At 54.2% G+C, this 26559-nt stretch overlaps 1 protein-coding gene across 1 annotated transcript; it reads left to right on the plus strand.

The window, feature by feature from the left end:
- The first annotated feature begins 18043 nt into the window (after positions 1 to 18043).
- LOC141918083 (alpha-N-acetylneuraminate alpha-2,8-sialyltransferase ST8SIA3) lies at positions 18044 to 23356 on the plus strand. Its single transcript, XM_074812116.1, has 4 exons — positions 18044 to 18222; positions 18986 to 19108; positions 21204 to 21761; positions 22479 to 23356. The coding sequence occupies exons 1-4, from the start codon at positions 18044 to 18046 to the stop codon at positions 22759 to 22761; spliced, it is 1143 nt and encodes a 380-aa protein (XP_074668217.1). The 3' UTR covers positions 22762 to 23356.
- Positions 23357 to 26559: the final 3203 nt, after the last annotated feature.

Below are 26559 nucleotides of genomic sequence, written 5' to 3' on the forward strand. Positions count from 1 at the left end.
TAATAAATCTCGGGGCGAAGAAGTAAAAGGAGGGATAACAGCATGGCTGGAGGAGGCGGCTGGGGAGAGGGGGCAGCTCGTAGCCCCTGCAGCCCCTGCGGAGCCGGGTCCCCACGCCAACAGCCCCACGAGCAGGGATGTCAGCCTCTCTTAAACACAAAACGGAGGCAGACAGCCTGAAAAAGGTGGGTGCAGTCCCGTTAGAGGGGGATCGAGGAGGCTCATGGCTACTACAAAGGGTCCTGCTAAATCCCCATAAGCTCTGAGAGAGAGAGGAGATCACGAGGGAGATGGGGCACAGGATTAAAATCAGGAAACGGAGCCCGAGCTGAGGGCTGTGGGGAGCTCAGCATCCCTGGGCACGGGCCAGGGAGTGCTCCCCCACTGACCCCAGCCAGGAGCTGCCGGGGGCTGGGGCACGGCCCAGCTTTGAGGGCACTGGCAGATGACTGAGAGGGCTGAACTGCTGCCAACTCCTGGAAGCCACCTCTCTTTTATTAAGGGTTTTGTGTGCTCCCGCACGCTCCTCGGGCGCGTTGCTCCGTGTCACGCTGGGTTCCAGCGTGCCGGGATGCAAAATGCCCTGATGCAAGGCGCTGCCAAATGGAGAAAGTTAAAAGAAGCCCTTTGAGCGCTCACAGCTTGAGCCGCTCCTCTCAGGAGCACTGTTAGTCCTCGCAAGCACCTGAATTAAATTTATTGCTGGGGATATTGGCTACAGTGTCTCCCCGCGCAGGAGAAAAAGTAAATAAAATTTCCTTCAGGCACATTGATCTTCACCATGAGCTGACGGTTAGAGAGAAGGTAAGAAATGAAAAGAGGCGACTGGCCCGTGGGTGAGATGGTGCCCGTCGGGGCAGGGGCAGTGGGCTCTGCCCACCCCGCAGCACCCAGCCCGCCCGGCCCAGCACAGCAGGGAGAGAGTCAAGGAGCAGGAAGGGAAACAGTAAGACCTGAATAATGCTGAAAATAAGCATTATATACCATTAAACGTGCTCCCAGCAGGCGTGCGGGGTGTAAAAGCATGGATGTGCTGCAGTGGGGTCACTCAGACCGATGCATTTCAACATCATCTAGCGCAAAGGACACAAATAGGAGGGCACCGCAGAGGAGACTACTCTGGGGAGCAACGGCTCTGAAAAACAGCTAGCTTTTAGGTGTTTATCCTCAAATAAATAATGGAACATGATACCCAAAAAGCTGCTGTGGAAAAATGGGCTAATGGAAGCCCTGGGTAGATGTGAACACGCTGGGTGAGAAGGAGGCGAGCTGCTCCTATCTCAGCATGTGGCACTTGTAGACAGATATTGCAGTGCTATAGCCTGTTGTGGTACTTACGTCTCAAAAGGATGTTGAGAAATTGGGGAGGGAACAGAAAATAGCCATAAAAATTACTTGCAAGCCAAAGATACGCTGCACAGAAACCAGCTAAAAGAGTCTGACATGTTGGGCTTGTCAAGAAAAGCCTGAAAGATGCCATGGTTATGGAATATGGGAACTGCTGCAGGAAAAACAATGGAATAACAGGACATCTTTAACCTGAGGCCAGCTCCACGAGGAAAGACGGCCCCACATTAAAGCCATGGGGACAAACTACCCAAAGGTGCAGGAGCTTTAGTGTCTTCTGCCCCTCCCCAGCAGACTTTCTACACAGACACAAGCTAATGGGCACGATGCAGGATTAATGAGTGAAATTCAAGGACCTTTCAAAAATGAACAATCTATGAACTTCAATAAGGCATTGTAGTATAAAAGCTCAATAGCAATATTCATATTGAGTTATCTCCTGATTTCTGGCACATAAGATTGACTGGTGTGACTCTCATTTAATCTGAGTCATTTCATACATCCTTGGGAAGCAGACGTATGTAGGAGTTGCCCAAAATTGAGATTATGCTGCCAATTGTCTGTTCTTTTGCACTCTCCAGCACTGGGATGGAGCTGTGCATTTTTGCCCACATAATAGCTGGACCATTATGAAGCGGTATTGTACGGGCACCATCTTTTCCGAATATACTTGGCTCATTTGTTCCCACACGTCCTTGATTGTGTTGAAGAATTGCGCCGGGCAAGGCGAGGGGGAGCCCGGGGCTGTGCAGAGCCACCATGGCAGGAGGAGGCTGGTGCTTCCAGAAATGCAGAACTGCTGTCAGTCAGGACAGAGCTCAGGGAGCACATTTTTCCCTCTCTGTCTTCCACTGCCTCCTTCTCTCTAGGTGAAGGACCTGTAACCTTGCCAGGGAGAGGGTTAGAGCTTGAAAAAAAAACCCAAACCACCTCATCACTGCTGCCACAATTAAACCCACAGTTGGAACGCTTTTATTGATGCAGCTGTGACCGTAAGCAAAATAAAACCAGTAAAATAATGGCCAGTGGACAGTCGGAGACCATGGAAAGCCTATTGATTGCAACAGGGTCTCTTTTCTGTGCAGCAGAGTGATCTCAGAAGGGCTGAGCTTCAGGTAATTTCTAGCAAACAATGTATTGTACACCATTATTTGTGGATCCTGGAAATCAAACCGGAGCATCCAAGTCTTGCTAGTTCATGCTTATTTAAGAGCAGGCTCTGGTAACAAGGAGCTGGTCGCTGCCAGAGCACGTAGGTTTGGTGCACAAATGCTTTTGGTTTATTTGTTGTAAAAGGCAGATTGGGCAGAGGCAAGCAGAGGCCTCCCTCGGAGCTCCCGCCGTGCCCGGGGGCTCGGGGCAGTGGGCACAGTGGAGCAGGAGCAGCCCAGGAGGTTGCCTGTAGTTGAAAATAAACCCTTTATCCTCCGTTTTACGTGCGAACGGGCAACAGCCAGCACCGACACCAGTGAGCACTGGCTCCAGACGGGGCCTGTGGGGGCCTGGTGTTCGCTTTCCCACCAGAGACTTGAGAGAAGGGGGATGCTATAAAATAGAGGAGGGACTTTAAACCTCAAATGCCAGACTTTGGGGTAAAGAGGGGCTGTGGGTCGGTGCCGGCACGGCCCCACACCAGCCAAACAACGTTATTTAAAATGTGTTTATGGCTTCACACCACAAGTCAGCACAGAGGAGGCCAGCACAAATTTATGGCAACAAAAAGGAGAAGCCCTAAAATACAGGGTGAAAACACAGGTGTAAGAGTGTCAGCAAAAAGAAAAAGCCCGGATTAGGAGTTCACACCATTAACACATTCCCTGTGTCAATAGAGGGAAAAGTCTCCAAAGTTTCGCAGTTAATTTGTACACGTTACTGTGGATGCTGTGGAAAGTATAACACAACCTCAGGATAAGCGTGTAAAATGCTTATAAATTGCCAAGCAAAAACTCCAGTGTGATCTGTGCACCATGAACCAGGTTCTGTGTTTTCTACAAAATTAATGATCTATTCTACCAATTAGCTCCATATTTTTTAGGACTTTGTGACAGCAAGCTGCAAGCCCAGGCTCGCGTCGCTTACGGTGCGGCCGGCAGCCGTTCTCTGGCGCGTGCTGTGCACGGGGCTGCTTCAGAGGGATGATAGATCAGTGAGGTTCTATTTGGGACTGTTATATACAAGCAGTTGTCTAAAGGGTCTCTGTGGTTACAGCCAGTAGCTGGTGCCTTGAGAAAGGAATAAAAGCAACAAATCAACCTCAAAACAAAATTAAAACCAGCGCGCTTCGCAGCCCAGCGAGGGCGCACGCTTGGCCGTGCTCGCCCGTGGTGGTGGGGATGGGATGTCGGGGTCCTGCCACCACGGCCACAGCCCCAGGGGACAGCAGCACCCTTCCCCAGGTCTGTACGCCAAGCTCTGCCCCGTAAAACCCTCACCAAATCATAATTGAAATCAAGTTTTTCAGCCACAGAGGTGAGAGGAAGGGCTGTTGGCAAGGGGCAGGCTGGGGGGGCCGGGCACGCTGGCACTGCCATGGGATGGCCAAGGAACAGCAATTCCACAGGATCCATACACCAGTGTGATGAAAACAGATGTATTTATTTATAATATTTACTCGAGCTGCCAATGTTTCCTGCTGAAGGATTTTATAGGCGGGATACATCCATCCCTATCAGAAAGGCTGTGGGAAGCACGGCTGACCCCTGGTCCCGAGCACAAGTCCACGGGCACCCCGGCCGGCCGGGCAGCCCCCCCAGCTACCTTCTGCCTCGCGGGTAACAAAGAGATTTCACTGCGAGTTCAGAGGTTGTGAATTTGATAAACTGTCTCATATTTTTAAATGAAAAAATGATACTTCATCTTTCTAATGACAGAAAACTTGGAGATGGTTTACAGTAATATATGCCTTTTTTAATACATGGCTTGCAATCTCAGGCCAGCGGCTGTATGAAGAATGGAGTAGCAGGCAAAAGGTTAATAGAGCATTGGTCCTTTTTTAATTGAAAAAATGACTGAGGGACCATGTAGCAGACCGAGCAGTAATATTATTACAGGCTGTAAGTACTGTTCCAGAGACTTACTGTTCATCTGGGAGCAGAGTAATGAGCACCGGGCTGCGTCTCCTGCCTCGGCAGGAATGTGGGCTCACTCTCAAACAGGTTCATAACCAGCTTGCCTCTGAAAATGGAGATGATTTTATAAATGTTTGTCTTCTGTTACAAACTTTGTGTCTGGCACAGTCCTGCAGCGCAAAGTAATCTGAATCATGGGCAAAATTGATTCCTCCAAATCACACCTCGGCAGCATGAGAAGAGGCTCAGGGTTGGGCTTCGTGTTTTATGGGGTAAGAGGGTGCAACGTGGTGCCTTCTGATCTGGCGTATTTGGCAACACTCTCCTGGGTGTAAATCAGCATCGCTGTACTGACCTCAGGGAAATGACACCACTTTACCTCGCCTGCGGGTTGGGGCGGGTTGTCTGTACTGGGTGGAGCATGGTCCCTCCCCGCAGCTCCCGGGACTCGCAGCATGGGCCCATCGCTGTCCCCCGCACGCGGGGCTGTGGATACACCTACAGGTGACGTATGTGTGCCTGTAGACTGAGCCTGCCCTGAACGAGGCCACCTCGGTGCTTAAACCGGAGGTTTCTCCTCCAGAGGTTGGGTTTGAAACCCCGGGGAAAATCTGTGTGCACCACTACAAGAACTGAAGATAATAAACGAAGCCAATAGCGTGGGGAAAGCCTGAAAAAAAGGGCCTTGAGACTAATCCTCTGGGGGAAAGATGCTCAAACAATAAATAAAAGTGAAACTTGTATAAATTATGGCAGTAAATGATAATGTGAAGAAATACTGAGCTTAATGTCCTGCTTAGGCTACGAAGGGGAGGAGCAGAGCTGATGGTCATTAGTCAATGAGCCCCCCGAAGCCGGGGGTGTTGCTGAAGGCATTAAAAACAGAGGATCTGGGGAGGACGAAGCAATGGAGGAGGAGGCAGGGGACAGGGATTACTCTCAAAATACATGGATGCAGCAGAAAACCAGAGGGTCGGGATCTGCGGGGGTGGCCGGGCTGGGCAGAGACCCAGGGCTGGGGTGTCCCCATCCCCAAAGCTCCACGACAAGGCAGCATGGTGGAGGCAGACGCTGGAGAAATGAAATAGCTGTGATGGAGGTTGCTAATTGGGGTAGATGGTCCTCGGGGCTAATTGCAGCGTGGAGGTTTTGGTCTCATTCAGCCCCAACATCCCGGGGAGCACCGTGACCCCGCAGTGCCATCAGCAAGAGGGATGAATGGCACGTCCTGCGAGAGGAGGAGGAGGAGGAGGAGGAAGGTCTCCTGGAGAACCTGACAGACAAGGGAAAACCACATTTCAGCTCGCAGGGATGAAGGGAAACCTGTCCCCTCCCTCCGGGTTGGTTAACACCGGCCTGGCCAGGGGAAGAGACGGGTAACGCTGGGCAGGAGGTTTATTGGGGTGCCGGGGTGAGTACCCGGCTTGGAGCAGAGCATCTCCCGAGGAGGGGATGCGGCGGGCAGGCCCAGCACTGCAGACAGGGCTAATTGATGAGGAATTGCCATCAGAGCGCTGTGTCATCCCGAGGAGCTGAACTCCGGGCCGGCTGGGAAGCCAGGCTGTTAAACAGGTTGTGGCGGTACTTTGGGCTGGTGAGGATTTATGCTCCGGAGGAGCAGCTCTATCTGTCATCTGTGAAAAGCCTCATTTACAGAGAGACACCGTGAGGAAAGGCAATCAGCTTGAAACCTGCTAAGCTGGGAATTTATAACTGCTCTGCAAGGGAGAGCTCGGCCCTCCGCTCAGCAGGCGCCGCAGGAGCGGCAGCGGGAGCTGCAGGGACCTCTCATCCCCCCGAGGAACACCCCCCCGGGGGGTCCCCTGACCCCAGCATTCCCCCTCAAATAAGCTCCAAGACCAGAGGGTAAAAATGGCAATGGATTTCCTAACCAGCCTCCGCTGGGGGATGGCCATCCGTGGAAAGAGCCGGCAGCACCTCCGTCAGGAATGTGCCTGTTGGGCAAAAGGGAATTCTCACGGAAAAAAAGAGAGAAAAAGTGCATTTGGGAGGCGCTGCCCAGCCCCTGGAAACGGTGATGCCACCCGGGCTGTTGCCTCTTGTGCTGGAGGACTTGCAGGCTGCCAGCCCCGTGCAGATGCCTCCTCCTTCCTGCTGGCACGTGGACTCCCGGACCCCCAGAACCCCCCCCCAGCAGGCCACAGCACCTGCAAGGTCCTGCCACGCTACCGGGAGCACCGAAGCCAGGCTACTGCCCTCCCCGGGTGGCCACCCATGGTCTGCACCCACTGCAACGGTCCCCAGGTCTGCTCAGTGTCACTGCCCCCTCAGAACAAGTCCTTACAACAGCCTGGCCCTGTCCCCTCGCTGCCGGGGTGACAGCATGGCCACAGACACCGACGGGGAACAGTCAGCCCACTTCTGCGGACAACCCCGTGGGGATTTGAAATTTTTAATGTTTATGAATATCTGCTGGCACTGGATTATTGAGGTTGCACAGGCACCTGCGTTAGCAGAGCCCACACTCCTCCGGCACGCGGGGCCTTCTGTGATGGACCTCCATATAAAGCCCCCGACCGAAGGATGGATAGCTAACATCATCATTTGTGCTGCATTTTTCTCCCCCGTGGAGGATGAGCTCCAGTTACTCCCATCCATCTCATTCTTTCAAGTCATCTTCATTCTGCAATTTCCCCTCACCCCGAAAAGAGTAAAAAATCGATCCATTTCTTTCCAGTTTCAGGCAGGGAGAGGGAAGGAACCCGGTGAGAGGCAGAGGATGCCTCTCGCCACTCTCAGCGTGCTCCTCCCTGCGCTCCCCGGTCAGAGCGCGCGAGTGCGGCTCGTCGGGAGTATTGATCCCTCCCCGGAAAGCGCAGCAGGCTGCGCTCGCACCCTGACCTCCAGCTCACCCTGCCAGCGCCAAAACCACACAGCTTTGGGTCCCTGCAAGACAAAAAACCACACGGTTTTTCCACTGGAGAAGGTGAAGGCTGTCCCAGCCAGGAGAGCAGCTTGCGGCTGCGTGTGCCCGGGGCTGCCACCGACGCTCCATCTTCCCACTATTTTATTCCTGCGCCATATTTACATGCCCCTACAGGAAAATGATTGATCCTGTGAAAACCATCTTTTCCTTTAAAAGATAAGGACATAAATAAATAAATATAAGCACATTTCTCAAGCAGTTGCTCCTGTCTGCGCCAGCGGGACAAAACCTGATGGCACTGGCACTTAAGAGGTCCATCCCATCCCAGCCCCGGCACACGGCACCGGCACGGCACGGCGGGAGGGAAGGGGGCTGATTGGGAGCACGGAGCAGCATGGGAGGGCCGGGAGCAGCACCGACATCCCCCGGGAGAAGAGGGAAGGGGGTCAGTGCAAGGCAGAGCCAAGCCCCTCCTGGCGTGGCGGCAGCCACCACGGTGGCCGTGGGGACCCGGCCATTCTGCAGCACCATGGGAAGGGTTTAGCAAGTGTGTGAAATCCCCTGAAGGAGAGGACGGGCCCTGTCCCCGTCTTCAGCAAGTTGTGTTTGGTTTCAGCTGCTCTGCACAGTGTCACTGCAAGGCAGGACCTCTCACAACGCTCTGGCACGCTGCGTGACATACCCTTTATCATGTTTTAACAAAATAAAAGCCAAATGCACACCAGCGTAACATTCTAGAGGCAAATATCTTTGCCGTAGCGTGGTTACTCTTACACTAAATTTATGCTATAATACATCACTATTGTACCCTGTGCCATATCTGACAACAAATATGATTTTAGGTGTCATGCAGCAGGCATTTAATTATTGGAGACAGGGGCTTAATGGTATTTGTGTCATGGGAGTGAACGGTACAGATGTGTCTTGACTCAAGGAGACTGAAATGCTTGCTTCAAAACTACCTCTCCCGATAATAGGTAATTTTACAAAAATGGTTAAATGAATCAGATTCAAACAAGGTCTGTTTTTTTCATCTGATCAATAGATCCGAAAGAAACAATGCCAAATATCATGAGTTATTGTGCAGCGCTGATGACTGTCAGGACAATGGGCATAGCAAAGACAAATACACACCTTTTCCTCGGTTATTACTTTAAGCCTTTTATTATCATTATTATGGGTGATTAAAAATCCCATTAATCAGATGCTAAACAGATTAAACTCTATGAATTAATTTTCTGGAAATAACTAAGACAAACATTCTGTGCAGGGCTCATTTAATGAAATAGAAGCTGTTTATCTGCAAAATTAGGGCTTGTGCATATCTGAGCTTCAGCTGGAAAAATCCACTACCGTGTGGGCACGGCGGGCGCAGAATGGAGACGCCACCTATTTTTTACCCATTCTAAGTAAAAGAAAGATCTTGCTCTAAGTAATTTATGATTCATTACACAAAGAGCTCATTAGCTAGGACTAGAAAATAAAATTACAGTCATTTAAGAAATAATTCCTTGATTTAGTGTTTAAGAAAAGGAGGCTGCAGGACGGAGGAAGCATGTGTCGCCCAAGGGGGACAGCGGAGCTCTGCCCGGGGCGGGGGCTCGGCGCAAGGCCTGGGGGCTCGGCACAGCCGGGGCTCTTCCAGCCCCGCCGAAATGAGCCACCTCCTCCCTCGCCCGGCTCTGCGCCGTGGCCACTGCGGCCTCGCCCGGAGGAGCCGTGGGTCTCGCCGGCATCCCGGGGAGCGTCGGCTCCGCTCGCCAACGTGCTGGGTGAGGGACGGCCTCCTCCGGGCGCACGTCCACGCCTTGGACAGGACGGCTCGCGTACGAAAGCCAGCGCCAGGCATGGCCCGGGACTAAGGGCAGCTGCAAGAGCGCCCACCTCAGCTCCAAAGTCCTCCTAACAGTGAGCCTTGTCATGACTCACCAACGCTAAAACCCCAAGAGTCTGCTTTATTTCACCTTTGCACTTCGGCGCGCTGTAAAACTACCGTAAATAATTTGCTAATAGTTGTGGATAATAATAGGTAACGTTTTAATTGTACAGACATATCTCTACGGGTTGAAGTTTGGCCTGTTATTCATGAATGTAAACAAACAGGTGGGGAACAATCGCAGCGGCTGCTCAGGAGCCCACGAAACGCCTGTTGGCTCATCAAGGAGCAGCTCAGCACCGTTGGTGCTGGCAAGTCCAAAACCCCCTCGGTCTACAGCACCCTGAGGGACCCAGCGCCTTCACCAGCATCACGGCTCCCTCAGCGCTGACGGGACTGTCAGCAGCAGGAGGACTTGGCAGAGGACATCTCTGACACCAGTTATGTGTGTTTGGAAGCAATTTCATAATCATGTTAGCTCGTTATCATGAATAATTGCTGACAGCTTTTTAACAGGACTGTATCGCATAGATCCTCCTCATGCACGGCTGCTGGGTCCAAGCAACCTTGTGCCCGGTTGGGACTGAATCATCTGAGAAGGATGACCTTGAAGGAGCACCCTAAACTAAGATGCCTTCTTCTGGTCTGTCAGCAAAACATAAATCTGGGGAACTCCAGGTTGGGGCTGGCTTCAGAGGTTGAGATTTACATCAAAGATAACATGAAGTGCGTAAGGCAGGGGACGAGTACAGAGTTTCATCAGATTAAATTGCTCAGCCGTCTGTCTCATTTCAGCCCCTGCAGCCCACTGGCCCAGCAGCACTGAGGTTTTAAGTCAATCTGAGGATTTTTTTCTTGGTTTATCTACCTCTGCACTCCTGTGCTAGTCACATCCTCAACCTTTTCTCTGCAAGCAGGAGGTCAATGGGAGCCAACACTCCTCTGTAACCATTTTTACCTACTAACAATTAAACAAGAAGATGGTTCTTATCAGTTTTGCCATTAATGACAATGATACAGGAAATGAGCACTGATTGATTTTTCACCAATATCTTTCCCTCCCACAATTATGGAGCTGCCTTGGAGCGTAAAATAGTGGAGCCAACGTGATAAAAATGTTTCATCTATGGCAAAATAATGCCTGGGCCAAGTGATGAAGCAGCATGACAGTGCCATAGTTATGGCTTAGGTACGCACCCGGCACATGAAGCCCCTGCGGGAGCTCGTGGGAGACATCAGCAGAGCGAGCGATGGGGCCCTGCTCTTCCCGTGCTGCCCCACAGCCCCGTGCTACCCCATAGCCCCCGTGCTGCCCCACAGTCCCTGAACATCCGTGCTGGAGCCGTGGCCAAGGAGAGGGGATGGGAGCCCTCCCTGCCCCCCCGCCGCAGCTCCACCTTTGCCACAGCCCCCCCTGGCACCCAGACCCCCCCAGATGCTCATTTGCCACTGGTCTAATGATGCACAAGCATCGTTACCCTCTGGGTCCTGTCTGCCGTGAACCGCGGTCACGTCCTCCTCCTGAAATTACCCAGCTACTCACTGCTGTTCTCCCCATCCCTGGTGTGACGAACAATCCCAATCTCCAAGGCATTTCTCTGGTTCCTAAGTAATGCTTTTGTGTTAAAAAGAATGCACTGGAGGAGCTTTTAAACCCAGTGTCCAATCCTTAAAGCATCATCAGAGACAAGTGGACCTTCTGTTTGCATTCATTTATAGCCTTCTCTAGAAATTGCCTATTGAATTACTATTTCTTGTGCCTGTTTAAATAAATAGGCGTATTCGTTATTGCTGTTGGAAGTTCCATGTTTGGCCTTTTTAAGTCATTTGATTAGGAAGTAGAGAGAATATTTTAACAGCAAAGAAGGCACTGATAATCAGCACTAGTAAGAATAATCCAATTTTCTTTGCAAAGAAGGGCAAGGGTCCTCCTAGGAGGTCAAAGCTCCCTTAGCACAATTAGAACTTTAATTAATGAAATTGGCTGAGCCTCTGCCAGTGGAGGCAGCGTGTTTGTCCCTGCCCGGCAGAGATCTAGGAGGGGAGCCGCAAGCTCCCCACGCCGCGGGGCGGTGGGCTGCCCTGGCGGGCAGAGCTGCGCAGACCCCCTGCTCCCCCCAAAACGCAGCCAGAGCCCCAGCCCGCCGTGGCAGCCATTTGCTCCAGGGATGGATCTTTTGGGCTCTTCATTCAACATCAAGAGCAAAACTGGCCTTCTCCAGCGGCTTTGTGACGAGCAGCACGACTCTCGGTATGTCGTGCTGTTCAGACATGCTGTCTGCAATTAATATTGCATAACAGCCTCCTGATTCCTAAATTATGTATTTCTCCTTCTCAGCATTGTTGTCTTTTTTACGGGGTTAATTATTTTCCATCATTCCGCCTTTAGCAACAGTTGTCTTAATTAAGGGGGCCAAGTTCCGCTCTCCTTTCTGCCTGGCGGATCCTAATGAAATCAATGGAGCCGCACAGTGTAAATGGGAGAGGGACGGTGGCCATCTACGCACAGATAAAATGTTCCCCCTCTTGTTGATTAATGCATAAAATTAAACACAGCATAACCTCCAACTTCTGACTAAATGTCACCAAGTAAATTCCTGCACGAGCCCCACTCGGAGTGGCTTTTCCAGGTGCTGGTCAAACCTGGCCGCGGGCCCACCGCGGGGGCGCAGGATGCTGAGCTCAAACCCTGCCTCTGCCCAAACCCGTGCCTGCCAGTGTCCCCCCCCGGGCTCAGAACAGGGGTAAGAGCAGCAAAAGGGCTTCTCTCCAGCTATTCCTCCCCTGCCTGCATTTCCTGACAGCCGCCTGTTAAACCAGAGCCAGGCAGCCATGCAGCGCAGGCTCCAATAAGTGGATTCACATGCAATATTCATGGATGGCTTCAGAATAGTCACAGATCCATCACACTTGGCAGCAGGACGGTGCGCACCCGCGCTCCGAATGCTGGGCTTAAGCACCTTTTTGAACCTGAGCCCCGAGGAGGAGCACAGAGCTCGGCCTGGAGTGCGGCCGAGGGCAGCCTGGAGTCTCCTCAGACGGTGCCGAGGAGGCCAGAGTCCCTTCTGAGATGTTTCCTGTAAGAAAAGACCTCTGGGAGGTGGACGAGGGCCACCAGACAGAGTCATCAGCCCATGTCCCCAACAATACAGCACTGGGGTGCTCCGCGCTCTCCCCCCCACCGGCAATGGCTCTTTCCCAGCAAAGCCCCTGCCTGCTCCACAGCCCCAACGTGGGGGAGACCTGGGAAGCCCTTGGGCATCCCCAGAATCCCCAGTCCACCCCCCAAACCGCTGCTCCTGCTGAGGCGAGCAGATGAGCCCCCAAAACCGAGGGAACCCGGTTCACCCAGCGCTGAGGGATCTGGTGGAGTTGAGAACGGTCAGTGTGAGGTTCATGGTTGGACAGGAGGAGCTTCAAGGGCTTTTCCAACCTGGATGATTCTGTCATTCTGTGATTCTGAGCCTGACTGGAGCTTTGTTCCCTCACTCAGGGAAAGGTTTGTTTACCAGCTGCTTCTACGTCTGGCCAGCACCACACGGCAGCTCCCAAACTGATCTCATCCCCCAGGATTAATTTTTACACAATCATTCCAGAGTCTATGGTAATCACTCCTTAAAAAATGAAGAGATTTGGGATTTTTCTTCAGTGCAGAGGATTAGGTCTAAATACACGTAATCTGCAGGAAGCTCAGCTGCATGCCCACCACTGATCGCTTCCTTACTCTCCTTTCAGGAGTATTTGCCACAGCAGGGCTGTTTGTCCTCGGCGGGGTCAGGCTGACAGACAGACAGACACATCCCTGCAGTGCCAGGCATCCCTGGGCTGCTGCCTCCTGCTCCGCTCCAGAGGGGTCTCTGGCGTGGGGCTGCTCCTGCCCATCACCCCAGGACCTTTCTGGTTTGCTTGGGGAGGAAAGTGCAGTAATTAGCCCTGCAAACTTGTAACACAGCGCCGCAAACCAGCTGGCAGGATCTTTTTAAAGCGTAGCAAACTATTAAAAGAGATGACTGGCTTCAATCCTGAAGCCTTTAGGAAATTCCTGATGATTTAACTAGGTGAATCAGGAGTAACAGTGTGGGAGCTGGCGATTTCCCCAGGCCGGGGGCAGATGTCTCTATGTTCCCCGAGTCTCCAGGAACCTCCATTGGCCAGCACAGGTCGCTGCCAGCTGGGCAGAGGCAGCTGCCTGCCCTCCTGCCTGCCTGCCTGCCTGCCTGCCCGCACCACTGAGCAGCCAGCCAGTGATGTGCCTTGTGTTACAGCTGGAGGTGGGGATGGAGAGATGGACCCCCCCACGCTGGTGCGAGCATCTGCCGCCTTTATCCCCATCCCCTGTGTGTGCCTGAGCTTCCTCCCTTACAGAGCTGCCACTTCTGCCTCATTTTTCCCTGCCAGGCTTGCAAAGCTCCGCTTAACTAACCCTCGCCTTGCATTTACAGCAGCAGCAAGTGGAGGAGGCGACTACACGCACGCTTGGGGCTGAATTCCCACACGTTCCTGGTGGGACACGAGCAAGGCGTGGGCCAGCCCCTGCCTGGGGCGCAGGGGGATGGGCAGTGGGCTCCTGGGGCTGCCAGAAAAGTGGGAGCTCAGAGCCTGAAAGAAAATACTGTGCGTAGTAAAGTCAGAAAGGGAGGCATGCCCTTTATGTCCAGCAAGCATTTTTGCAAATATAATTAAAAGAAATACATATCTGGGACTGGTCTGACCGCAGGTATAACGATGCAGTGCCAGATTTTTAAAACAAAATAACTTAAGCACTTAGAAAAGGACTCAAGCAGACTTTGGGTACTTATGTTCAAAATAATTGTCCCAGGAAACCCAATTCAGCAGCCACCCGGGCTGAAAGCACTTAGGCACACTCGGGCAGGCGTTCAACAAAGCATTTAGCTACCCCCGCGCAGCATCAGCAGAAACCACGGGGCCTTCTTTCAGGGGAGTGACTCAGGGAAACCACAGTTTGGTGCTGAGATGGCTGGGGTCCCACCTGGGTCTGGCCCAGGAGCAGCCTGGGTCTGGCCTAAGAGCAGCCTGGGTCCTGCCTGGGTCCCACCTGTGTCCTGCCTGGGTCTGACCTGGATCTGGCCTGGGTCTGCCTGGGTCCAGCCTGGGTCTGGCCTGGGTCCAATCTGGGTCCTGCCTGGGTCCAGCTTGAGTCCCACCTGTGTCCCTCCTGTGTCCCACCTGGGTCCCCTCTGTGTCCCGCCTAGGTCTGGCCTGGGCCCCAAGCACCCTCTGCGGTGCTGTCCCCTGTGCCGCTCTATTTGTGACTGGCTCCTGCCTCGGTTGGCAGCTGCAACCGCTTTAAGACCCAGGGAGAGGGCGGTTTGTCCTCCCGGCAGCGTGACGGCAGCCGTGGGTGCTTCGCTCCTCGCCGCCTTCCCCAGGGAATGCGCTTCCAGTACTGGTGGAGACGCTGCAAAGCAGGAGCCTTGGCTGCTAAATGCGGCTCAGGAGGGAGAATGCTCCCGGTAAATAAATTCATAGATCTTCACACACCAGCGGGCTGACGAGCACCTCGTTTTAAAGGGGCTTTGAAACTATTTTGGGTGCAGTCTGTCAGACTGAGACCCCTTTATGCTTGGAGACCCTAAACACCAGCTTCAAAGAAGGGAGGGAAACCGCAAATACAGCCCGGAAAAGGTTGATTTCAGTGGGGGCAAATCTTCAATCCCAACTTTCCTGTAGAGTTAAAAAGACCGTGTCCCGTTTCCATGAATAAGTCAAAAAGCAGGAACCTTTCCTAAGCGCACAGCCAACCCAATGGGTGTTTCCTCCGTCGGGCTTGAAAGCGAATCGATGCTCCTGCTTCCTTTTATGTGGTGTAGCTGCACTTCTCCTCCGCTGAAACGCCGTCTCTCCTCTGCTCCGCCAGCCTCAATCCTTCTCTCTGTTTCGAACACATTTCCTCCCATCTTCAGTCTTTTCCGTAAAAATCCCCCCAGATGCATCTGCTGGATGTTATTTTCTTATTGGCAACAGGCTGATGGCCGGTGAGGGCCTCCAAGCTGGTGGTCCTGCCCTGCCCATTCCTCCTTGGAGAGCCTCAAATCTAACCTAAATAGCCATTCCTACGGATTTCCTATTTCCTAGCAAACACACTCGCTTAAGGACGGGTGTTTATCACCAGCCGAGTTCTTGGCGTAACCTGCGCGCCGGGGATTTCACCACAGCGGCGCGGGACGTGTCCTTCTCTGCCCCTTGGCTTCAAGGCAGCTTGCAAAACACCCTTCAAATAGTGAAAATACTGGCTCACCCACCCACTCACCCACCCACCGCCTCCTTCAAAGCTTCACACAAAAACCAAGCCACCTAATTGAGGAGCAACATTCCCGGGATGCGGGGCCGGGAGCGCTGTACCGGGGCCTCCCCACTCCTCTCGCCCGCAGCCTCCGGCGAGCCGAGCCGCTGTGTCAATTACAGGAAAATCAATGAAGATACTGCTCAGGACTCCTTTTCACCATTCAGCACGGATGATATCCTTCACTTTCTAGCACTGATTCATTTACTTTCAGCCTCTCCAGGGGCTCCTGACATATTGCTATCTCTGAAGAATCTGAAGCAAGAACTGCCTTTGTTTCCACTGCAACTTGTTGGCGTGCGCAGGCTCCGGGGACGGCACTGCCGGGGCTGGGGCTCACAACGGGGTCAAAAGGAGAGCGGCCACTGTGCACAGCAGGGTTTTGAAACATTTCTTGCCAAAGTGCCTTTCCGATGTCCTTGTAGATCTCAGGGACTGGGAAAAATGGGTCCAAAACCCAGGGCTGGCATCCCATTGACGTCCTGGCCGAGCTGTCCCCAGCAGCAGTGACTCAGGAGCGCTGCTGCTCCTCCGGCTGCCCTGCCACGGCCAACACATCCCCCTCCGAGCTTCCATCCTCTGCCGCTGCTGCCGGGGGCTTTGCTTGGGCCACCGCAGCCTTCCCATGCTGCTCGCCCACTCATGATAAAAAAACCCTGATTCACTCACAGCTTGTGCCGGGGACACATTTCCTGGGCTCCGGGACATCGCGGGGCCACCTGCAGAAGGTCCCGCTTGCCCAGCAGCCTGTTGGCAATAAATACCCTGCTCTTGCTCATTAACTTTCCAGGGGGCAGGCGGGAGTTTTGTACAAAACCCAACAGCAGGAGTTCTCCTGCCTGAGAAGTACTAGAAAAGCAGAAGGGTATATGGCACGAGGGCTGTACAGTCTTGCTCTGGGGTGTGTACCCAGCCCTGGGACGCATGGTCAGAAACTAGGAAGACAGTGTTAAGCGTTACAGAATGGATTTCCAAAATATCTAAAGGCAAAAAGTTGCCGGTTGTGTAACCTGGGACACCTGGGTGGATGTGTTGAAGCTGGGTACACTGTGTGCTGGGCAGACGACAACAGGAACCACGTGAAGAGTCACGTAAAAAATCAATCTGCTCTATCAGAGGGTGATATTTCCTCCATTCCCATCCTTTTCGCTCCCCACCAAAGCCACAGGCATCCCACAGGACTGGGGTGCAGACCCCCAGGCCATACTCAGGCCAAACTCCCACTGAAGGCTGCAGCACCACGCCGTGACATCAGACCCAACCCTGCAAGCTCCTCATGTTCCTCCTCTTCAAAGAGAGCTTCATGCACGGAGAGCTTGTAGGATATAGCCCAAAGCAAGGATGGTGCTACAAAGACAGTATTTATTATTTATAAGGCACTTCTATGAACTCGGGGCTCAGAGGCAGAGCTCTCCATGGGGGCGAGCTTTATAAGGAAAAAAAACGTAGCTTGAAGAAACACTGGAAGTATTGCGGCGTGCAGAAGTCATGCTCATAGGAGACATTCCTCAGATTACAGCAGTCGGGGCTCTCTTGGAGTTCACGTGGCATCTGCTGGGTGATTTATGGGCCGGTTTAATTACCAGTAGGGCTCTTTTAAGCGGTATCATGCTCTAAACACCAGGTTTTGGTAGAACGAGGGGTCTCCTGAGCTGGGCGCCGTAGGCCGTACGTGCCATACGGTGATCTCCGGCATCACGGGGAAGCGCCGCGGCCCCAAGCTGGGGAGCAGGGGGCGCATGGGGCACCCACCCGGACAGCAGGCCCCCAGCGAAGGCACAGGGTCCCCTGCAGCTCCGGCGCCCTGTGGCTCAGCCCCCCCCCCCCCACATGCCCATGGGGCTATTGAGGGGTCACTGTGGCTGCCAGGCTGGGCCACCCCCAGTCCTTTGGGGGGGTCACTTCAGGACACCCCAAGGCGGTGGGAAGAGCACTGTGGGCACCCCAGGGTGGTCAGGGGCACCCCGGGGATGTCGGAGGGGGGGCACACTTGGTTGTGTGCCCAGCGCTGCTGGGGAGGACACACCAGGGCCGTCGGGGGGGGGGCAGCGGGGCTGTCAGGGGGCACTGGGTCTGCTGGGGTGGCACAGGGGATTGTTGGGGGGCACAGGGGCTGTCGGGGGGTGCTGGGGCTGTCGGAGGGCACAGGGGACGCTGGGGGGCACTTGCGCTCTCGGGGGGCACCAGGGCTGTCAGGGGGGCACCAGGGCTGCTGGGGTGGCACGGGGGCTGTCGGGGGTCACGCTGAGGCTGTCGGGGGGGCACATCAGGGCTCTCGGGGGGGTCACCGGGGCTGTCGGGGTGACACCGGGGCTGCCGGGGGGGGGCCCGCCGGGGCACCGAGGGGTGGTTGGGGGGGGCCCGGCGGCGCTGCCGGGGTTGCCGGGGCCGGGGCGGCCGCTCCCGGCTGCCATTTCATCGCGCCGCCACTCGGTCCCTCCATTTTCTCGCCGGCTGCCGGCGGTGCCGGGCCCCGTCCCCGCCGCCGTCCCGCACCCGCCCCCCTCCCCGCTCCATGTAGCCCCCCCCGCACACGCCCAGCCGCGGGGCCGCCTCCCGGCATGAGGAGCTGCAAGATGGTGCGGGTGGCCAGCGTGCTGGGGCTGGTGATGCTGAGCATCGCGCTCCTCATCCTCTCCCTCATCAGCTACGTCTCGCTCAAGAAGGACAACATCTTCGGGGCGCCCCGCGCCGCCGGCCCGGGGGGGCCCCGCATGTACATGTTCCACGCGGGATTCAGGTGAGGCCTCGGAGGGGGGGGGGGGGGGTCCGCCCTTCCCACCCCTTCCTACCCCGGCGGGCCCGGCAAGGCCCCACGGCGGGCATGCGGCTCCCCACCCCCCCCCCCCCGCCGCCCAAGCGCCGCGTCCAGCCCCGGGGCCTGCGGGGGGCAGCGGGAGGGACCCCCCGGGGACAGCGGGACCGGGGAGGGCCCGGGGGTGCTGAACGGTGGGGAGCGGCCCGACACCGCCCTGCCCGGCACGGCACGGCACGGTACGGCCTGGTAGAGCCCGGTGGAGCTCGGCCCGGCCCGGTACAGCCCGATACAGCCCAGTAGACCCCAACCCGGTGCAGCCCGGTACAGCCTGGTACAGCCCGGCCTGGCCCGGTAGATCTCGATAGAGCCCGGTACAGCCTGGTAGAGCCCGGCACGGCCCGGTATAGCCCGGTGGAGCCCCGTAGAGCCCGGTACGGCCCGGTATATCCCGTTGTATCCCGGTATATCCCAGTATATCCCGGTATATCCCGGCCCGGCAGGGCCCGGGCGGCGCGTCCGGCGCTGTCCGTGGTGCTGAGACCGGCCGGGGCGGGGTCGGGCCGGGGCCGGTAACGGGCTGCGGGTCCGTGTCTGTCCGTGTGTCTGTCTGTCCGTGTGTCTGTCTGTCCGTGTGTCTGTCCGTGTGTCTGTCCGTGTGTCTGTCTGTCCGTGTGTCTGTCCGTGTGTCTGTCCGTGTATCTGTCTGTCCGTGGGTCCGTGCGTGGGTCCGTGCGCTCCTTTGCAGGTCCCAGTTCGCGCTGAAGTTCCTGGACCCCTCGTTCGTGCCCATGACGAACTCCCTGAGCCAGGAGCTGCAGGAGAAGCCGTCCAAGTGGGCCTTCAACCGGACGGCCTTCGCCCACCAGCGGTGAGCACGCGCCCGCGGACCTTCCGCGCCCCCCGGGCTTGTCCCCTTCCCCCCCCCCCCCCCCCCCCCCGGACTGCAGAAAATACAGTCGGGGACTGCTAAATACTTTTAATTTGCCAGCGGCGAGAGACAAAGGCTGAATCGGAGCATTTCCCCAGATGGTTACAGCTATCTTGGGAGAAATTTGAGAGCAGGGCATTATACCAAATGGAACGTGACCCGGCGTCCCGGTGTGCGAGTGAAATCGTCGTCACTTCAAGACAAACGACTGGGGTTTATAAAACTTGAAACAAACGGGATGGTATCGGCCATGAAATGCCGCATCCGTGGAGGCCGACGTGCGCCCAGATAAACTTCCCAGCTGACGGCAGCTCTGAGCAAGCGCGGCCCTGCTCTGCCTCCCGGCGCGGCGCCGGCCGAGGGGGCGGGCAGGGCGAGGGGCTTGGATGGGGGCCCTCGAGCCCGGATTGCCCCAAAACACCCTCCCTGGGCACCACCTGCTGCCTCCTGCCTACAGGTTGCACTGACATCCCTGCAGTGTGGCAAGGGAAAGGGTTTCTCGGTCCCTTCAGCTTCCTCAGAGCTGCTCCGTACTTAGTGGAAGTCAGATGTGTTTTCAGTGTGATGTGAACTTGGCACTGTCTGGCCAGCCTCTTTTATTTATTGGCTTTACTGATATATATATATAGAGAGAGATCAGTAAATATATACTTTATACATTTTTTTAATATAGATATATTTACTGATGTGTATTAAAAATGTCTCTAAAAGAAAATAAAACCCTTTAGCCATTTAAGACAGCTACTACCATCCTGGACTGTAATTTTGTCCTGACAAAAGCCTGCTCTTTCAGAGACTGCATTGTGACCCAGCTCCCATCTCCCACCTGAGAAGCAGAAACCCTGTCTCCTCAGCTCTGCGGCCCAGTTGGGATGGGGTGCTGCCCCCCTCAGTGCTCCCCTCCTCCCCTGGGCCCTCTCTGGCACAGCAGGGCCAGCGATGCCCTTCCAGTGCCAACAAGGGCTGCCCCAGGGAGCCATGGGGCACAGTGAGGAGGGGGCTCCTTGCCTGCCCCATCCTTTCCTGGGACCCGCCGGGCTGGCAGGATGGTGGCCGCCCCTCAGTACGGCTTCATTCCTGGCACCACCAGCTCATCCATCATGAGTTTTAATGGTTGGACTAGATGATCTTCAAGGCCTTTTCCAACCTCGATGATTCTGTGATTCTGTGAGTCTGTCTCCGTGCCACCCCGCTGAAGGTTTTAGCTGATGCCTCAGGATCTGCCGTTGCACTTGTCCGTTAGCCATAACCCATAATTAGGGCACCCAGTGGGACTCCATTAATGCGTAGACATTGGAGGTTGCAAGCTGGAAGAAAGGTTGTTTGTTTTCCATAAACATGAGCAAATAAAGTGGTATTGGTTTTCTAATTTTATGCCCTGCTAGGGAAATTCCTGAGCAGGCTTGGTTTTGTTTAGCTTTTAAGTATCCCTAATAACCCTTGTAAAAATGCCGGTGTGCTTGCCCAAGTAAGACATTAAGGAATTATCTTTACATAAATGGAGGCAGCGACTGTCACTTGGGTTTGTGCTTCTTAACGAGAACACAAAAAAAATACATGTATTTAAAAATCTGCTCCTGTTAATTCAACCAAATGTCTTGGACCGCTTGGGTTTGCTTCCCATCCTGGCACCCATCGTTCCCAGATCCGCGGCCCACTTCCAAGAGCACGGTGCGTGCGGAGAGCCCCGGCACAGGCACAGCACCCCTCAGCGAGGCGCCTGGGGAAGGGGCAAACGGTTAGCTGCACCCCTGGGGCTTACACAGCGAATTCAGTGTTTTAGTCCGGACACTGTTCCAAGGGGCACGGCCACACCCTCAGCTGGCGTCACTCAGGGTGGCCCAGTAAAGCCCAGCGGAGCTCCAGGTTCCTCTCTGTTTATGTTAATTTAAAAGCCATTGCGCCACGCTGCTCGGGAAAATTCTGCATTAAGAAAAAAGAAAAATGTAAGTCTAGCTGGAAAGAAAATCTCTCCACCACAGAAAGAGGGGAAATATAACTCCATGTTTTTTTCTCTTTTTCTGTTTTATTTTAGGCAAGAAATCCTTCAGCATGTCGATGTAATAAAAAATTTTTCTTTGACCAAGAATAGCGTTCGGATCGGGCAGCTGATGCATTACGATTATTCCAGCCACAAGTACGTTTTCTCTATCAGCAATAACTTCCGATCGCTGCTTCCCGACGTGTCGCCCATCCTGAACAAGCATTACAACATTTGTGCTGTGGTTGGAAACAGTGGGATCCTGACCGGGAGTCAGTGTGGGCAAGAAATAGATAAATCTGATTTTGTTTTTCGTTGCAATTTTGCTCCAACGGAGGCTTTCCAAAAAGATGTTGGAAGGAAAACCAATCTTACAACCTTCAACCCCAGCATCCTGGAAAAGTATTACAACAATCTTTTGACCATTCAGGATCGCAACAACTTCTTTTTAAGCCTGAAAAAGCTCGACGGGGCCATCCTTTGGATCCCCGCTTTTTTCTTCCACACGTCAGCAACGGTCACGAGAACGCTGGTTGACTTCTTTGTTGAGCACAGAGGGCAACTGAAGGTCCAGTTGGCTTGGCCAGGAAATATCATGCAGCATGTTAACAGGTGTGTGTTTCTGCCTTGCGTTTAGCTTGCCCAAACACATCTCTGTACAAATAGAACTGGTTTTCCTGTTCGTGCCTGATCTGGTAGGCACCGTCTAGCGAGTCAGGACCCGGGTCTGCTGGGCCTTAGAGCAAATGCAGCTTTGTTGTGGCCTCAGTAAGTCCTTCGGGTGGTTCCTCACAGGTGTCTGCCCGGCGCAGCGGAGCGGGTGGGTTGTTTGCCTGGGGGCCAGGCCCGGCCCTGGGCTCTGTTCCTGCCATGGAGCCTGGAGGAGCGCGGGGCGGCCGAGGGAGGCACGGCGGGAGCAAAGCACCGTGTCTGGGAGAGCGTGTTCTTCCCAGCCCACTCACGGGAGCTGCGGCGCTCTCCAAGGAAAGCTGCAGTACATCGAAGCAGGATGACGTTGCCTCTCTTTAGTGAGTGTGAGCAGAGCCAGTGGATCGTACTTGTCTGGATGAGGCACTACCTCTCCTGGCCAAAATCCAGAGCCGTTCAGAGGGGGACACAAGAGACTAGGGGTTGGGGTTCTGCCTGTCAGGGTTCTGCACTCCCGCCCGTTACAGACTGGCCCGAGGAGAAGCCCTTGCCTCGCCCAGGCTCTCAGCACCATCGCTGGGCAGTAACATTACTTTTTCCTACAGCAAACCCGTGGCATTCCTCCCCCCCCGCCCCCCCCCCCCCCCCGAGACTAACAAGCCTCTATTTTTTTTTTTGCAGGTACTGGAAGAACAAACACTTGTCGCCCAAGCGGCTGAGCACAGGTATTCTCATGTACACCCTTGCTTCTGCCATATGTGAAGAGATCCACTTGTACGGATTCTGGCCCTTCGGGTTCGACCCCAACACAAGGGAGGACCTCCCGTACCACTACTATGATAAGAAGGGAACCAAGTTCACGACCAAGTGGCAGGAGTCCCACCAGCTGCCTGCAGAGTTCCAGCTGCTCTACAGGATGCACGGTGAAGGACTGGCCAAACTCACCTTGTCGCATTGTGCCTAAGAACCTAAATCTTGAAGTGCCAAATGATTGTCTAAAAAGTGCCCAAAACCCAATTAAACGTTCTTCAGATAGAATTCTAAAAAAAAAAAAAAAAAAAAAACCCAAACACCCCAGCCTAAAATATTTTCCATAATATAAAGATGCTTTTTAGTCACCCCTGTCACTGCTCATCAGAGGGTTTAAGCCTATTTAGCAGTGCAGAAGCATTTATCAAATTCTGTGGATGCTATTCACGCAGCAGCAAAGTTGAAATATTTTGCATTTATAGATAAGCCACTAAGTATGTTTTAAGATACTTTCGTATTTTAGCATTCCACTAAATGCCCTGAAACTCTTCATTTTATTGTTCCTTCCTGACTAGAACTAGAAATGCTAATTTTAAAAGGTTTTGCTGCTTTTGTGTATGTTGCTATCAATTGCTCGGCATAATAGATCGCTGTGGCCGATCGAGGAAGCCACTCGGAATTCCAGTTCATCGCCACTTGCAAGTTCTTCAGTGTGGATCCTGATTTCCACTGCTTGCATATTTTCATATTTACTGAATTTGACATTTTTCAAAGCATAACGTGAAGAAGGAGGTCGCAATCCGGCTTGTACCTTAGCTAGGTGTTTATATCGCTCTCAGAACACTTCAGCATTTTAATTCAACTTGGGCCAAACCCTACTCCTAATTAGGCTGAACAGTGGTCGTTCCCATCCGTGTGATACTATCCGGTCTTTTGATTTTAAAGTTAAACCACCGTGATCAAGGCCATTAGGTTTCTCTGGAGATGCGTTGGGTGAGACGAGCCCCAGGCCCCGGCGCAGGCACACCTCCCTCTGCGCCGGCTCCTCGCACCCTCCAACGCCAGGGGGTGCTTTGGGAGGACGATCCCCCCGAGCATGGGGACCACGGGGGGGTCCCACCCATCCCTTTTCCCCCAGATTGGTGGCCGGGCGCCGCGCCCGTCCCGGTGAGCTCTGCTGGGTGGGACCCGCCGCGGTCGTACCCAACGTTCCGCTGCAAGAGTGTTTTGGTAGGTCCCACCCAAAATGCCAGCGCTCCCGCGGTGGCCATGGGGTGCGTTGCTCAGCGTGTCTGTAGGGAGTGGTTGTAGCCTTCGTTAGTCCAACTAACGGCGACGGGGCGGGCGGGCCGGGCAGCAGCGGGAGCCAGGCGCCAGGGTTTTTAAAAATGGTTTTTAAAGGGAAGTGAGTGTGGCAGGAATCCAGGGAAGAGGAAATACAGTTACCAGGTCTCCCCATTCACATCTCCAAATCCACGGTCAGACAACTAAATGAGCGGCCCCGTTTTCCAATCACCAACAGCCACCCGAGGAAGGCAAAGGAAGACACGGCTTCCTCGGTACCGCTGAAATCCGGCTGTTTGTAGAGAGGACAAACCTTAGGGTTTGAAAGTGTTGGCCATTATGTCTCAGGATAAAGGAGCGTGTAAAATAACTGAGTTTCTTATTACAAGTATTGCTTACAAGTATTTTAACATTTTTCTACTATTCTCTCTGACGCTGAGAACTGACTGCACACTGAAAGAAGATGCAAAATCCAATTTAAAATCATACTTTGAAATGGCACCTTTTAATTTTTCTCGGCCTCTTTACCTACAAGCAGACGTAGGAGGTGAGGAAGATCTTGAGTACAACACCAAACCGCAGCTCCACCGGCCCCCAAAGCTGGGTCCCCGCTCTCCCCCACGCCCCAGGGTGGAGAAGGAGCTGGTGGCTTTCTTCCCCGTTTTAATGACCCCACATTTTCTGGCTTTTGCTTTTTCCAAGGCTGTTCAGGGCTGGGGCGTGCTGCGGAGGGGCTGGGGTCTCGCCGTGCCATGGCATTCCCGCCCGCCCTGCCAAGCCTGGCTCAGCATTGCTGGGTGCTCTGGCTCTCCATGCTGTCATCAGTCCCACGCTCATCACTGTCCCTGCAGCAGAGTCCAACCTCCAGCAGCTGTTGTTACGAAGACATAGTTGTGCAGTGACGGTGGTGTCTTATGCCGTACGGTGCCATAGGAGTTGTCCTTGATGTTATCGCCTATTATTTGTGTCGTAGTCATGCGCGAGGGCCTGGGAGCGGAGTTCGGCCGTACTGGGCGCAGGCCGTGGCAGAGCATGAGGACAGGCTGTCCTCATTGCTCACAGCTGCCCGCGGGAGGGACCGGGACCCCCCGACCCCGCCGGGCCTGTCACTGAGGGGTGCGGGATCGCACCCCCTGGACGCTGGGACTGCGGGGCCGGGAGCAGCTGGGCAGCACCAGTCCTGACCTGCGGGAACCCTCCTCTGAGTGCCGGAGCACGCGGATTGTTTGTGCCCAAGAAACAGAAAGAAGAGAAATTGCATGGAGTTCTGTGCTAGTTGTTAATGAGGTGCAGTAATTTATCATTTCCGATGGCGTTTCAAGCTGTACATGCTTGCGAAGGCAGGCGGACGGCTCGGCAGGTCACCGAGGGGCTTGTTGAAGGTGTGTCCAGTGGCCAAGAGCCCAGCGGGGGCCAGGGGTCACCCCCAACCCTGGCTGACACCTCTTGGCTTGTGGTTAACGCCTGATATTTTCATTAAGAGGCGTTTTATCAACTTCATGTAGGGAGCAACCATTTTTAATCAGCGCATTAAAGAAATGTGAATTATTGTCATTATATTGGTGTGAAAGGGGGGGCAGTGTGCTCTATACAACTTTTGGCTGCTGGCTGTAATGGGGAATGGCACTAGCAGATCCTGCTTGGCTGCTGCACGGTGTTTACCTGGCGTAACCACTTTAAATTACCAGTAGTCACCAGCAACCATTCATTAGCCTAAACAGACGTATTTCCACCCGTGCATCTCCAGGAGCCCTTTTTGCCGCGGGGGTGCTCAGCCTGCGGCCAGGCGGTTCATCCCATGGCCCCCCCGGCAGCTCTGCCAGCCATGTGGCGCCGGCCATGTCACTGCGCGGTGGGACACGCACAGAGCTGCAGCATCCAGCAGTTCTGACATGCCCGGGGGCCTCGGCCGGTCGCTCCTGAGCGCTGCACATCTTCTCTCCGCTCAAACCGCTGCTTTAGAGCGTCTGGGAGAGAAGATGAAATGCAAAAATTAGAGGTTGAAACCAAAAACCAAAATTGCTCTGGGGTCGTTTTTTAATTTTTCATAATTTTTTTTTTTTAAAAAATTCAATTTCCCATCCTAATCACACTAAACTTGGGGAAGTTGTCCACGGCTGTAATTTCTGTTCTGCCCCCAACTCGCCCCCCAGCCTGTTTCTGTGCTCGGGAGCCCTGCGAGGCCCCGCTCACCCCGCAGAGCGCCAGGGACGCCGGTCGCGGGGGGGATGGCGATGGGGAGGTGTCTTCATGCGCGGTACCTTCGTTTGATCTTGCTTAATTTCAGCAAACGGAGCGTCTCTCAGGTTCTTCCCGCTCACAGCCAGGTCCTGTTAAGGCTGAAGGCAGCAGACCCCACCGGGGGGTCTTGGGGGGAGCCCCAGCACTCTGCAGCCCCCTCCCATCCCCGGGGAGGGCCGGGACCCCCCGTCGGTGCCGGGGGATGGCTCTGGCAGCACAGCTGGAACTTTCCAGAGGCACAAAGAGGCACCGAGTGCGGAGAAGGAAGCACGAAAATGGCTGCAAATATTCGGAAATGGGAATACAGAAAAATTATTGACAGAGCGCCATATTATATCATTGATTTTTAAGCAAAACTCCCCATCGATTTTTCAGAACCGCATTGAACATTTCAGAATCATTGATTTTAATGGGGAGTTCTGCCCCAAAATCAATGGCGCAATACAGCCCAAAGTAAATTGCTTCTTAGTATCAATATTTTTTTGTC

This window comes from Strix aluco, chromosome Z, assembly GCF_031877795.1.
Source record: "Strix aluco isolate bStrAlu1 chromosome Z, bStrAlu1.hap1, whole genome shotgun sequence".
Lineage (NCBI taxonomy): Eukaryota > Metazoa > Chordata > Aves > Strigiformes > Strigidae > Strix > Strix aluco.

Coding starts and splice junctions, on each gene's coding strand:
- LOC141918083 (XM_074812116.1), top strand. CDS start 18,044: ATGAGGAGCTGCAAGATGGTGCGGGTGGCCAGCGTGCTGGGGCTGGTG. Junction 18,223..18,985: donor ATGTTCCACGCGGGATTCAG/GTGAGGCCTCGG, acceptor GCTCCTTTGCAG/GTCCCAGTTCGCGCTGAAGT. Junction 19,109..21,203: donor ACGGCCTTCGCCCACCAGCG/GTGAGCACGCGC, acceptor GTTTTATTTTAG/GCAAGAAATCCTTCAGCATG.